Genomic DNA, 14,657 nt, shown 5'->3' with positions numbered 1-14,657 from the left:
AGACTTTCATGTTGAGGTAGAAATACTGCCAAGGTATGTTAGGTGAAAAACAAAGGTGACAGAAAATGATATGTACAGAATTATTCCATTCATGTTGACAATGGAAATAAAACTGCATATCCATGCAGGCATGTGTGTGTGTTCATTAATGAAAAAAATATGTATTTCAGATAAACACCAAACTTTTAATAGTTACTTCTCTGGAAGGTATGGGAGATGAAAGGGGAAGTTTGCTGTAACACTGTATAATTCTGCATTTGTTTGAATTTTCTTTGGAAGACAAGTAGAGCACTTAAAACTAGCTGAAATTACCCTTTTTTAATTTGTTGGTTAGTGTTTCATTCTGTCCAGTATAACGTAGGTTTGAGAAACAGAAAGTGGGCTGGGCTTTTGTTTTCTGCACCCCCTGGACCTAAAATAGTGCAGGGTATGCTCCATAAAATTTACTCAGTGAATAACTTTACCAATGAAAAGGGAATAGTTGCCTCACTGTGCAAGTTCTGCCCACTCCCAATTCACCTAAAGCTGCTGCCCTACCAGACCATTCCTTAACCAGTGTGTTTGCTTCCTCGCAATTCAGGGAGACGTGCTCTTGTGATAAAGTGGACTTCTCTGTAGATATGTTATACTTGATTAAAAAAAAAAACCTAAGAGAAAAATCATAAGCATGTGACATGGTTATGCACGTTATTGCCAGGTTCCTTCTGCTGAGTGATTGTGGTACTCCCTTCTCTGCAGAGACAGGCATTCCTGGTCACTAATATAACTGTATGATTTGTTTTTTGTTTTCCACTCTCTAAGCAATGAGTGAACTTTGCAAGTGCTGTTTCTTGGTATAGAAAGTGATTAAGAAAATCTCTTCATTATATTTTCATCATAAAACATGAAAGTTTATATAACTGCCCCCCCTCCACCCCGATAAACCAGGATGCTTTGAAGGGTGCCAAAGGATGACAAAAATGGATGATGGATATAATTGATGTAATTGGTACATTCTTCTCTCAGGAGAATGGGGAGTGACGAAAGTTGTTTTACTTGGCAGCAAGGAAGATTGAAACACATCAGCTTATCTTGCCATTTACCTGCTCTCAAACATGAATTGTTTTCTGTTGAATCTAGTCTACTAAAACCCAGAGCCCTGGAGGCCTCTTAAGTCTCTCTCCTACGCACATGTTCCCATTCTGGGACGTTGCTCTAATTGTTCTCTCAGTCTGGAATGCTTTTCCACCAATTTTAATGTAGTCAACTGTATTATTTATTGAATGAATGAAATGACTCACGTGGGGTACTTCGGTATACTTCGAGAAAAAAGCCTGTAAATATTCACCGTAGTTATAGTTTCAAAGCATTAAAGCTGTATGCTCTTCCTTCACCTTCTCCTACGAAGAAACCTCTGGGGGCTCCTGGATAGCTCAGTTGGTTAAACAACTGCCTTTGGCTCAGGTCATGATCTCAGGCTCCTGGGATCCAGCGCAGTATGGGAGGGAGTGGGGGAAGTCCTTGGTCAACGGGGAGTCTGCTTCTCCCTCTCCCTGCTACTCTGCCTGCTTGTGCTCTCTCTCGTCAAATAAATAAATAAATAAAAATTCTTTAAAAAGAAGAAAAGGAAGAAGAAACCTCTGTAGCTCAAGACTCAGTTTCTTCATGCCTTTGATTTTGGGGTAACTTTCTCATTACACAGGTTTTCCATGTTTGTAGTAGAAGATTGAGAAAGTGAAGATGAGTATTAAGGGCCACTGCAATCCTTCCTGCTCCGTGAGACACAAACCTCAGAAGAGAAAACACTGTTGTTGGGTTTTCTCAGGCTGTCCTCAGACCAAAGCTCACAGAGAGTTCCCCATCCCCGACATTCTGACAGAGCACCTTATTCCTGAGAAGCCCAGGATGAGGCAGGGTGGGGTAGGGAAAAGCCCAATATTTCTATATAAGAACTGGGAGTTATCCCAACCACCTAATGAGGAAAGAGCTTCAGATCACACAGCTAGCTGGAATTTCCACCTAGGCAGCCTGGGTCAGAGTTGATGCACAGAGTTCGTAGAGCTATCAACTCTCAGAAGGAACCCAGACCAGGACTAGGCTTCAGGTGGAACTGGTGCCCCTGGAGTGAGCAGAGGGAGGTGCAGGGGAGGTGGGTGGGGCGGAGGAGGGAGGGAAAGCTGAGTGCTAGGAAAGGTGACGATGGAGCAGCAGCGCCCTCTGCAGGGAGTGTGCCCCTTCACGCTAAGGGCTTGGAGAGTTTCGCCACTTGAACTCCAGGTGCAATCAGGCTAGCTAACCCTAAATCCTCGTCCTATGCTAGTTCTAACCCTAGTCTCTCCCATGTTTCCGGACCCCTGAACATCTGTGCTGAGCGCACATTGAAGTCGACAGTCACAGTTTTCCGAGTTATTAGTTCACCATCCACAGTTCTCTGCATTTAAAACACATCCCTCATGACTCAGGCAGAGGCTGCTGGGAATCTAATTAGTACATTTTTTTTTTTAAAAGATCTTTATTTATTTGGCAGAGAGAGAGAGAGAGAGAGAGAGCGAATGCAAGCAAGGGAAGCAGCAGGCTGAGGGAGAGGGAGAAGCAGACTCCCCACTGAGCAAGGAACCTCAGCCGAAGGCAGATGCTTAACCAGCTGAGCCACCCAGGCATCCTTAATTAGGACATTCTTGAAAATCAAAGCCTTTAAGGGTTAAAGCACAAAATTCTAATGATGGATTTCAGACAGCAGACCAGACAATGTGAGAGATATTTGGGTACACAAGAAGACCTGTAGAGCACCCCTCGAGTCATATTTCTTGGACAACTGTGATACTTACTGTGAGGCTCTCAGCTTCATTTGATCTTTCATGCTGGAGCAGGCAGCCCCATAGGCAGCCAGAGAGAAGGTGTCCTCACGGCTGACCAGCTTTTCCTCTTTCTTTCTTCTTTTCCTGTTTCCCCTCCTTCTTCTCTGTTCTCGTCCTCCCTAACCATTTGTAGCACATGCTCTAGATTCTTCATATTCCACTAGTCATGAGGAGAGGGAAGAAATACAAGAGTGAGTCATACTGTCCTGCCCCAGGCATTGCTGGCCCCTTAGCCAAGGTAACAGGTGGCAAAAGAGGTGACAGGTCTGTTAACCACTCTGAGAGTTTTTGTCTGATCTACACACTACCCCAAAATGCAAAAGAAGGGGCTCCTACTTAAAGAACTGTTCTTTGTTTGAAAAATACTGTGTTCATTTGATTGTGAAAATTGTGATTTTTCTCAAACCCTATTGTATGAGGTGTTTATACGTATGGATACACATTGTATTATTACAATAACTATGTTATTTTCTTAACACGGAGGGAGAAGGACATTTTACTCTTGCCATCTCTAGCGCATAGGTTGGATTCCTGTTTCCAAGCTTTGGGAATCCTTTGCTCTAGGGGAGAGAATTAAATGACTTTTTTTTTTTCTCAAAAGACTAGCCCCATGTTTCTCCAATCTGACCCGCAGATGGGTTTTATTTGGTCCACACGGTTTTAAATGGAATTAATGACCCAAATTAAAAACTTGGGCTATTACTTCAAAAATTTGGGTTTTAGGTTTCTTTGGAAAAGTTTGGCTATATGGTCTTGGCATTTCCCAGGGAAACAATTGGCTAAGGCTGAGTGGAGACCTAGTACCTCCAGAGTGCTACAGACTTACCACTCCTTATTGTTCATGACACTGGTTTCCTAGAGTCATGACACTGGTTTCCTAGAGCCAGCTGCTCTTTATCACCTTTCTCCTGATTTGCTTCAAACACTTCCATTACTCCCAAGTCTAGGTCAAAAGGAGAAGGCTCTCACCTGGAAGAAAAAGTTAGTTTTCCAGGGATCAGGAAGATAGTCTGTGGTGTGGCTCTGAGGGGTACTGACTAATACCTCTTGCACAGATCAGGAGAAGAGTCTTCTAATAGTGCACAGCCATGTTTGCTGTCCCGGGAACCTCAGTAGGGCTGGACTTAGTGGGACAGACTGCCCAGGACAGAGGAGCTGCCTCATCAGAATGGAACACACAGGCTTGCACACTGCTGGACTGCAGGACAAAGACCCTTCCTCTATTTTTCTGAGTTGCTAAACTCTGAATTTGGGGGGAAGCACACCAAAAGAGAGAATAGCGGAGGGTTCTGGAGAAATGACCTAGTGGATGGGAGTTTAGCTGCAGGTGGTTTCTATTAGAAAAAGGAGGACATGTTACTTTTTTGGTTGTTGTTCCTGAATGTTGCCCCAAGTGGTTTAATTAATATGAAGTAGCCAAAAGCATCTTTGTGTGATAATTTGCTTTCTAAAACATCTATAATATCTTTTCCAGTAATCTGATCAGCAAATTCCTTCATTCTTTTATTCACTCATATGTCCGTTTGTCAGATACTGGAGAACCCACCATTCATGGGGGTGTAAGGATATACACTAGTGAACGAGATATGGTCCCGAGTTCTTCTAACTCTTGCTAGTGATCTGAGTGAGAGACTGGGAGTGGGAGTATAAAGGACATTGCTCAGGAACAAGAAGAAGTTTGGGGTCTTCATTCTATTTCTATCCTTCAACTGCTGGGCAACCTTGGTTCAGCAATTTAACCTCTCTGGGCTTCATCTGCATTTGTGAAATGGGGCTAAATTATCTTTCGTTTCTTACTAACTTGTAAAATACTTTGCTGAAGAAAACAGACATGTACCTCTGGATGTAAGTACAGATTTCCTTCTGTATGAGGGCATAGTTTCTTTATTAGGCTTTAGTTTTTCTTCCTGTATCTGATTTCCAGAAAGAAGAGTGGAAATACACTGTACTTTGCTCCAAGTGTTCACTCATCTAGGACTTATAAGGAATTAAATGAAAAATGCTTTTGCAGCCTCAGCTGTTGGAAGTGAAGGATGCCAGTGATGACTCTGCCCAGAGCAGAGGGCTTCAGTATCTTCAACTTTAGGATTGACCGTGGGAACAGGAAAGCCAGCGAGGGCCTCGGAGAAGAAGAAACTTACAAGAATGTCATGCAGCTGGGGTAATGGGTTTATTGTCTCTATTTACAATTAAGCATTTATTGGGGTTTTGTTAAAAATAAAGGACAAGGGAACGATAGCGATTGTAGCATGAAAACGACACAGCTGCAATAGACCGATACTGAGCATAAACACTGTCAAGCGAACACAGAACCTGAAGGGAGCACCTTCAGGTTGTATAGTTAGTTATCCAGACAATAAAGGCAACTCTACAATGCAAGCAATGCAGATAATAAGACACTATTGACCTGGGGCAGGGAGGGGTGGAGGGGAGAGGGAGAGGAAGGCTTGCTGGGGCCTGGGGCCGCTGGCTGCCAAGGGGTTAAAATCTCATAAATCCTCCATATCTTTTCTCCATCTCAGGAACTTCTTTGGAGTAGCTTTCCCCTTCTTCTTCAGAGGGCAGAGAGTCGGCAAAGCGCTTGAGGAAGCCCCCGTACCTCTTCTGGTAGTCCATCCACCACTCCGGGCGACCGACTCTCCTCATGAAGCCCCCGTAACGCTTCTGAAGCTCTTTGGCATCTTCTTCCAGTTGCGGGCTCCGCTTTAAGGCTCTCATGAAGCCCCCGTATCTCTTGCTCACTTCTTCATCCTCACCAAACTCTGAGTGGGGGCTGCTTTCTCGGTTCTCCCCGGTTCCCAGCAGCTCTTTGAGCAGGTCTGAGGAGTTGGCCAGGGCGTCCTCCTCCTCCGCGTCCTTCTTCATGAAGCCCCCGTATCTCTTGGCCAGGATTTCCCCTCCATTGGCCTCTTCTTCCTGCTCCTGAGGATAAAGCTCGTCCATCTTCTTCATGAAGCCGCCATACCTTTTCATGAAGCCCCCGTACTTTTTGGCCAGCACGTGATTCTCCTCGGGCTTGCTGCTCTCTCTGAGGGCAGCGGGGCCATCCTGGGGAAGCTCCAGCTTGGACAGCTGCAGGAGCTCCTTGCAGGTTTCCCAGGTTTTGAGAGAGGGCAGCTTCCCTTCACATTCCAGGGTGCAAGCCTGGAAAATAATTCCATTTAGTGAGAGCAAGAGGCTTTTCTGATTTCATTAGGTAAGCACGTTTTTGTGAACCGCAGCATGTGTGCTGTGATATGGAAAGTCTCATATAATAAAGTAATTACCCTTTTCTTAGGACAACTTTTCAATATAAGGAACAGACAAATCAAAGGACAACGGAATCACTGTGGGTAATTAATTGAATCAAGTTAGGATTTTTTTCTTTGAATTTTAACAGATTGCATCTGCCGTGCCATTTCAATAATGTAAAAGACTTTTCCCACCTAGTTTTAACCTAGATTGGCTGCAGGCGCAATCTGATTTCACTGGATAATTTTCCACTGTTGATCGCATTTTGTTTGAACCTTTTCTACCCAAGAGGGAGAAATTTCTCTTTATCTAATTAGGGATATCATCCCCAGATCCCTTTTATCTTCTTGTCTTACTGATACAGTCAATATTAATAATATAAGGTTTGTTTACTTTCTTATGTTACTATTCTACCTGGAATGGCATCGAGTATTCTTGCAAACACTTCCATTCTTTAAAGAAAAACAACAATTTCAAAGTAAATTGGAAAAGAAAGACATTCTAAAACTCAGTTTAAGTCCTGTGAATTATTTGGATTATGACGTACTGATTTGCTGAATAGAGAGATGCTTTGCTCCTTCCTTTGATTGAAAACAGATTAAAACAGATTTAATCACCTTGAACCAAATGTTTGTAATGATGAGCTCTGATATGAAATTATCATATGCAAATGTTCACATATTTTTGGTGTACAAAAAGTTTTTAATTTTTCCCAATGGAAATCATATTATTTGACAAAATGGGAATAAGAAATGATCTGTATATAATTTCTTCTTTTTATTATATAACAAATTCTAATCATTGTAGAATTTAGGCTGTATGTTCTAATAATCTTGTTAAGATTCTCTTCTATTTGACAGATCACTTGGGTATGATAAAAAGAGAACTAATATTACATGAGTATTTATAAAATTTATATAATATTTCTGGACATTTCAGGCTTTTGATAGCCACTTGAAGTATACTTATAGAACGCAGGTTACAGACACTTGATTTAGAAAAATGAGGTCCTTTCTTGATATTTAAAAATATATTGGTATATTAATTTATATAAGATACACACATAATATTTTCCCAATGCAAGAAAGCAATTTATGATCACAACAAAACTCCTTAGGGTATTTTAATCAGCTCTTAATAATTATTTAGGCTTTGTGTCTAAGAAAATTAAATGTATGCATGTATAAACATCTAAAGATGATGCAGTGATGCAGTTAAAATGATCCCATGTTATTCTTGATATCTAAGAAATAAAAACATTGTTAAAAATGTGAGATCTTCAGGTGTCAATCACATTTACATTCTAAAATGAAATGTAAATGATTTCCTTGCCAAAAATTACCATTGAATATTTTGTGTACTATTACCAGGAGGCTTTTTAATAAGTTGGGATTCCTTCAAAAAGAAATAATGGCAAATAAACAGAATAAAACTAAACAAGTCAAGTTAACTTATAAGCTCCTGTATAAGTCTATGCATTTTTTTGATAGTATTTATCACACTCTGTGTTCTGTGGTCAAGATCATATCAGAGAGCAAATTCAATTTGAACATCAATCATGGCATGCCTGCTTAGCTTTTCATCCACCAGAGAACTAAGCACAGGTGTCTTTCAGGTGGTAGAGGTCAATATTAGTTACATTCATTCTACATAGTTTGAGTTAGGCGGCCTCATTTCTCATGTCTTCTGCATCTGAGCTGAAATTCCAGAACTGCTATAATACCAGCAACATAGTCATTAACAAAGCCTTTAGTCATAGAGAAAATAACAACTCTACATGTAAGCCCCAATAAAAAGACAGTCAGCTAAACAAATCAGAAAGACAAAAGATACATGAAGGGGATTGTTACCCCTATTTAAGTTGCAACATTTCATCACCATACTTTAAATATAAAACCCTACTGTGTGTCTTCTCTTTAGGGCCATGTTAGTACCTGCACAAATGGAATGAAGTTAGATCAGGTAACTCAAATGAAACAAGCAAACATTTAACCTGGGATGTATGCTTTGGCTTTTGTGGAATTCTTTCCTTAATTTTCATCCCCATTTTATGCATCTACATCACAAAATTTCTTCAAAGGCTCAAATGAGGAGCTTAACTCCTTGGATTAATACATTATTCTCCATTGACCCTTTTAAGTCATCACACAATTTCAACAAATTGAGAAGACAGTGCGAAGGAATTGTTGGAGGAGTGAGTTAAAATGAAACTTCCTGGGGTCCCAAATGCAGAGATTCTGATTCTGTTTCAGGGGTGATTCAAGAGCAGGACTCTGATCAGAATGAATATTCTTTTTGTTCTCAGCTTTCCCTCCTCCCACCCCCATCTCAGGTCATGTAGTTTATCTTTTCACTGTTGTCACCTCTTTGGACCTGGCCACTTCTCCTGTGCCTATTTCGTAGCCAAATTAAATTGTTGTCTTAGTTGCTATTACAAAAGTACATCCAAGATAAGACAGAAGTTGAATTCCAGTGTCACTTGCCTGTAAGAGGTGCTGATCTCTTTCTCTCCGGTCTACTGCTCCTCCCCCCTCCCCCTTCCCCCCGGATCCCAATCTTTTGCTCTCTCCTATCCAAAGGTGAGGGGAAGGGCTTGAAGGATCTAAGGATGAAAGTGCTAGAGAAATGAAATCCAAAGAAAGATAACGAAATGTCACTAATAAAAAAATGACATTATTTGCAGGAAAGATGGGAGGAAAGATTGTGTGGAAGGGGCCCTTGGTGAGATATGTTAGGAACTGGGGTGATAGAGCGTCTTCCTTGGGACAGGTGAGGCGACAACCTAGTGCTCTCCAAGATGCCAAAGAGAGCATATCTCCGGGCTCCTGCGTTCCCAGGGTTAAAACGAACTTGGTCTGTGCGGCAATACTGCCGCCCTCAGTCGTCCCTAGATGGTCGCGGGTCCCCAAGCTGAAAGCTAGAGCGGGACTTTCGTCGGCGTTCGGGGAACAGCGGGACACTTGCGTCACCAGAGATCGTCGCCGCGGCGGCGGCGGGATCGATGTTAGTCCAGACAGTGCGCCCTGCGGCCTCAGGCCGGGCTGTGTGCGGACTGACTCCGCTACCAGCCCACCCACCGCGGCTGCACTCACCAGGGGGTTGATGTCGGTCGGGCGCGCCAGGCGGTAGCTGCACGTCGCGCAGTCCTGGCTGCATTCCGCCCTCACGGTCGCCAGGAGCCCCGGGCCGAGCGCCAGCAGCCAAGTGCAGAGTCTCAGGAACGGCGCCATGGGCTGCAGGGAGAAAGGGACGTGAACTCCGAGCGTGCCGGCCGCAAAGCGGGTCCCTCCGAGGGACCTCTCGCTGGGGCAGTCCCAGCTGGGGGTTTTGAGCAAGAAGTCCCAGGGATGCTCTTTCCTGAGCCCCTGTCCGCCCGGCCGACGCCGCTCTTGGAAGCCCAGAGGCAGATCGCCTCGCGGTTTCCAGGTTGACATTGCCATCCCGAACACGGGGATGCCCGGGAGCTCGGCTCTCTTTCTGGACTTCCACTGCCTCAGAAGGATTCTGGAGAGAATACCCGAATGCGAAGACCAAATGCAAGAGAGAACGGGAGCCTTGCGGGGGGGAAGGCTTTCACCCGGGTCACAAACAGAGACCAGAAGAAAGTTGGGGTACCCCATGCAATGAATGAAACGCCGGAGGGGGGGAAAAACTTAAAAAATAAAACAAAAAACCAACCAACCAACCAACCAAACAAACAAACAAAAAACAACCGAGCAGGCGGACGGCCCCAAACGCACACAGCAAAGGCGCGATTTGGACTTCACTCACGTTGACGGCGATCGGATGGCGCAGGCTGGTCGGAGACATCGGGTCCCAAGCACTGCTCTGGAAGGGAGAGAAGAAGGCAGGTGTGAGCCGGGCGGGCGTCGGGTCGAAGCGACAGGGTGCGCGGGCAGACAGGGGCCTCACCGTCGCGGTCCTCTGCGTTTGCAGGGCTCGGAGCGCCTGCCTCGACTGGCCTCGCTGTCCCGGGGCTGGTGGCTGCCCGAGCCACTTTATAATTAGCCCCCAAGCCAAGGAGGCGAGCGCGCCCCAATCGCCAGCGGGCTGCAGCTGACGCAGGCCCTACGCCAGCCCCGCGCCGACGCCCTCGTGGGAGGGGTCCGTCCCAACACCCGCGCGCGGGCCGGGGATGGGGGGCGCAGGGTGGCTCAGCTAGCGTCTGGGTGACACACCGAGGCAGTTAGGACATGTGGGGAGAGAGTAGGATGACATCAAGTATCCCCTCCTTTCCCCCCCAGTAAGGTCACTGAAATTGCACTCCCTGGGGGTGCGGACTCCAGGGAGATAGCCAAGGTGGAGGCGTTAGGAGGGGCAGGTGGATGGACTTAAATTTCTGTAATGTGCTGGAGACCCTTCGGGCTAGTGAACCTGCCCTTTCTCCGCCTCCTCCTGGGGCGGTGGGTGGTCGCGGGACGTGCCAAGTAAGGCCGTCCCGAATGTCATTTATCCACCGGTCTTTCCGCCCGCATCGGATTCCCAGTTCCCTGCTGCCGCGTCAGCGTCCGGTACATCGCAGGCCCTCAGTTAAGGGTTAAAGGGGGGGGGGGGGATCGAAACTTATCGGGAATCTTAAAATCTTGGGACTGAGTTTCCCCTTGCACGTTAGTGAGACCCCTTGCCAAGCGTCGACGCGAACAGCGTTCCTCCTAGAAACGCTTCAGCCCCCGCGGCAGGAGACCCGTCTTTGCTCCCTAGGCGGGCTTCCAAGTCGAGGACATTCTGCCTCAAGCGCGATGCCTAGGATGTCCTGGGGGTGTTTGATGAGTGAGAGGGGGTGCAGGACGGGTGTGTTGTCAGCGTGCCAGGACTGTAGTGGCGAGGGAGACGCAAGGGACGCGGTACACTGGCCACCTGGGACTTGGGGGCGCACATGCTTTTGGCAAGGAGAGAGCCAAGAGACAACCGTGGGGTCTGGGGCTGTAGATTGAGACCCACTCCGCCGCTTCCTAGCTCAGCGAAAGATTGCCAAGGTGCAAGTTATTTACCTGGGTAAGGCCTCAGTTCTCTCACTTGGCAAATAGGAGCAAGAGGGAGTTAAGTCATTCCTAAGAATCCAGAAAGACGCAAATGAAATAATGGGAGAAAGCCTTTAGCCTGTGTCTGGCATGTAGAAAGTTCTGGCAAAGGGGCATCGAATCATCGATCATCTGTCATCCACCTACCTTTCGGTTTGTCTATCACTTACCCGTCATACATCTTGTTTATTTATCTACCCGTGTGTTTCTCAATCCATCCTGGCCCTAAAAGGGAAATCACAAACCGTCCCAGAGCCCATGCACCGGGAGAGCTCGGGTCTTTCCCCGCCACAGGCGCTCTCGGCAAGAACCCGCCACAACCTCAGCCTTCGCAGGTACCAGCAGCCTCAGCGCTCTCTGAGGCTCAGGCCGCGCTGCATCTCCCATTTTGGTCGCTAGAGGGCAGCGCTCTCCTGCATAGGTCTGGGAGAGCAGAGAAGGGGGTCTCTGCCTGCTGGGCACCCGCACCCCAAGTGACCGCAGAGCTGCAATGGTGCACGGCCGGCCTTCTGGGCAGGGGGAACTCTGCAGCCGGGGTCCTGGAAAGGGGAGCTCTGGGGTGCCTAGCCCTAACTAAGAAGCCGGCACTGACATCTTGCCAGAAAAACACAATGTGCCCTTGGGACATTTTAGGCATTTCACCGGAGTGGGCTTCGTGGTATCGTCTCGGGCCACTTAACCCTCTCTGCAACGGAGAGGAGAGCTTACATCTGTGAATGAGATTTCTTCCAGTAGCCTGCGCTTTGTAAAGGCAGCGGACTACACTGCAGTACCCCGTGCAAAAGGAGTGCAAGAACAAATCCTACCCCAAAGGAAAGAAATCTTGCTATATGGGCACCGGCATGCCTGGCATCACGGGAGAACTTTAAATACACAATCAGGACGAGAGACTGAGACGTGTGTGTGTGTGTGTGTGTGTGTGTGTGTGTGTAATGATCGCACCACGTGTGGCTTCCTTAGGATATGCAGTGCCAGACATGGAAAGTCTCCTTAAGGTTCAAAGGTGTTTTAGGAATCATTTATCCCAACCCTAATTTTATAGGTGGGAAAAGTGAGGTCCCGAGCGTCCGAGTGACATCCAAGTGACCAGCCCAGACAGTGGCAAAACCAGGTTCTGCCATACCTTTCTGGTAGGCCTCCTTCCTGGCATCTACCTCAGGTCTGCTTTGTTTCTGTTGGAAAAACCAATGTCTGCTCTGAGTTCCTTTCTCCTGGTGAATCTGCAGATTTTTAAATGCAGATTTTTAAATGTCAGAAAGGAGAGAAAAGAGAAGGGGAAAAAGAGGGCTTCCCCCAGGAGGAGTTCAAGGGCACTTAGTGTCCCAGTACCCAGCCAGTGTTTGGGACACAGTGGGTGCTGTGTGCTGCCTGACTGTTGGAAGATATGAGGGAACAGCATTGTTTGCATGCTCCAGGAATGATCTCTTCCGTTCTCTTCCCCATCTACCCCGGAGACTAAATGGCATGCATTTGTGTATTCATATCTCTCTATTTGAATGGGGGTAGTGGGTTGCATGGAATTTACCTTTCTTTCCTGATCCTGTAACTATTTATTCCAAACTCTTAGATATTGCAATTACCTTCTGAGAAAAGCCTGCTCTAGAAATCAGACTTCAGAAAAGGGAAGAGAACCTTCTCTTCAGGCCTTTAACCCAGAGAATTCTGATATCCATGTCAGGATCAAGACCACTCCTTCTTCTGATCCTAAGGTCCCAAACTTTAGATGAAAGGGATTTACTCCAGAGACCATAAAAAGGTGATTTTAAAACTTTGGTGATGAGGGGTGCTCTGGGAGCTGTAGGAGGGATTTAAAAATCCCTTGCAATGTCTTCTTTCATCATTTTCAGGATGGAAGATGCCTAGTTTGAAGGATGTCCTTCCGGTGCCTGTTTTTCCCCTTGTGACCCCTTCCCCCCACCCAGATAAGAAACTTTATTATGGAACTTGCTATCCCTCTGCCCCAATCCCTAACATATCAGTAGTGGGACCACAGCAGTTCTACACTCTGCACTCAGGGGATTGTGCAATGTTTCAGCATAAAAGCACCACGTTCTAACATTTCAGATGTTTGGAGTCATGTCAGAGGCAGGGTAAACTAGCCTGATTTCTGTTACAATCTAAAGTACCTGCTTTGAAAGCTAGGATTCTGTGAGTTAGGCACATTATCATGAAGGATCCTGTTAAGGAATTCTTCAGCCTGGCTCAGGACATAGGTCACAGAGAGGTGGTAAGTGGGGTTGGTTGGAAGAAGATGCTTTTAGGGTGTGATAAATCCCCACTTCAGGGAAAATGAGTGCTGGTACATTCTCATTCTCAAAAATCTAGGAAACAAAATAAACCCTTCAGAAGAAAAGTGAACTGATACATACTTGCTCATGAGTAAGTCTAAATAATAGATAATATGCCACTGTTTTGGAGAAAGACAAGGGGGAGAGGGGCAAACAATAATAAAAATAGCAGGGAAGGGGAGCTAAACTCAGCACATCAAGCATAATGTATACATATGTGTAAACTTGGAATTGAAATAGAATTCCTAAGGTAAGCTTTCAGGTCTCAGACAGGAAAAAATAAATTTAAGTATTAAGCATCAATAAAACAAGTTAGATGATGACTCTTTAGATTCCAAGAAGATAGAGTTCAGGATCCAACCAATATATAAATGTTTTCTCCCCCGCCCCCTCCCCCCAGGGATCTGAATCTTAATTTTATTTCTTACTCTAATAAGGAACAGACAACTTAATTTTAAGCAAGTTATGTTTTTTAATGTTAATAAGGTATAGACTATTTTTAGAATAAATCTTACAAAAGAGGCACAGGGTCTTAACAGAGAACATTAAAAAATGTTAATGAAAAACACTTAAACCTAATAAATGGAAAACACAATCTCTCGTTTAATTACTTACTGTGATGTCATTTATCTTGTTCCTCTATCTCCTGCATTTTCTAGAAACTGGAATATATATCTTAAGTCTTGATAGATTCAAATTAAATATATTTTGGGCTAGATTATGTCATTAGGTGGTATTTCAACTTTATATTCCATCACATAAACATATCTAGCTATCCCCACCATGAGTGAAGCTACAAATAACCACTGAATTAGGGTGATTGACCACTTGATTGGAATGATCTTCAGGTTCTTATTAGTTACTATTGGTAAGAAGTTATTCGTATGCTCCTTATAAAATTTCTTCTTTTTTTAAAAGATTTTATTTATTTATTTATTTGACAGACATATCACAAGTAGGCAGAGAGACAGGCAGAGAGAGAGAGGGGGAAGCAGCCTCCCTGCTGTGCAGAAAGCCCGATGTGGGGCTCAATCCCAGAACCCTGGGATCATGACCTGAGCAGAAGGCAGAGGCTTTAACCCACTGAGCCACCCAGGTGCCCTGCTCCTTATAAAATTTCTAACAAAAGTAAAGAGTCTAATGACATTTCCCTGTTTTCACTGACAAATATCGTCCATTTCTTTTGCTAATACAAAAATATTTCAAATTCAGGCTTTTCATATCATGTGTTTAAAAAATAATGGTGATCCTCTAATTCACAGATCATACAACCAATCCCA

At 45.1% G+C, this 14,657-nt stretch overlaps 1 protein-coding gene and 1 pseudogene across 3 annotated transcripts; both read right to left on the bottom strand.

Annotated features, from left to right (window-relative positions):
• Positions 1-4,985: 4,985 nt before the first annotated feature.
• Positions 4,986-11,362, bottom strand: PENK (proenkephalin). Of its 3 annotated transcripts, none has more exons than XM_059166411.1 (4): positions 11,260-11,362; positions 9,840-9,896; positions 9,161-9,301; positions 4,986-5,981 (listed from the first exon to the last, which is right to left on the bottom strand). In XM_059166411.1, the coding sequence occupies exons 2-4, from the start codon at positions 9,876-9,878 to the stop codon at positions 5,319-5,321; spliced, it is 843 nt and encodes a 280-aa protein (XP_059022394.1). In that variant the 5' UTR covers positions 9,879-9,896; positions 11,260-11,362; the 3' UTR covers positions 4,986-5,318. The 3 variants fall into 3 exon arrangements, with proteins under 3 accessions (XP_059022394.1, XP_059022392.1, XP_059022393.1); XM_059166409.1 differs by lacking the exon at positions 11,260-11,362 and adding an exon at positions 9,981-10,256; XM_059166410.1 differs by lacking the exon at positions 11,260-11,362 and having other exon boundaries at positions 9,840-9,975.
• Positions 11,327-14,657, bottom strand: part of LOC131827855 (small ribosomal subunit protein uS8-like) — a 26,215-nt pseudogene continuing 22,884 nt past the window's right edge.

Source organism: Mustela lutreola, chromosome 3 (assembly GCF_030435805.1).
Source record: "Mustela lutreola isolate mMusLut2 chromosome 3, mMusLut2.pri, whole genome shotgun sequence".
Classification (NCBI taxonomy): domain Eukaryota; kingdom Metazoa; phylum Chordata; class Mammalia; order Carnivora; family Mustelidae; genus Mustela; species Mustela lutreola.
Note: the sequence above shows the minus strand (reverse complement) of the source record. Positions and strands in the feature narration are given on the sequence as shown.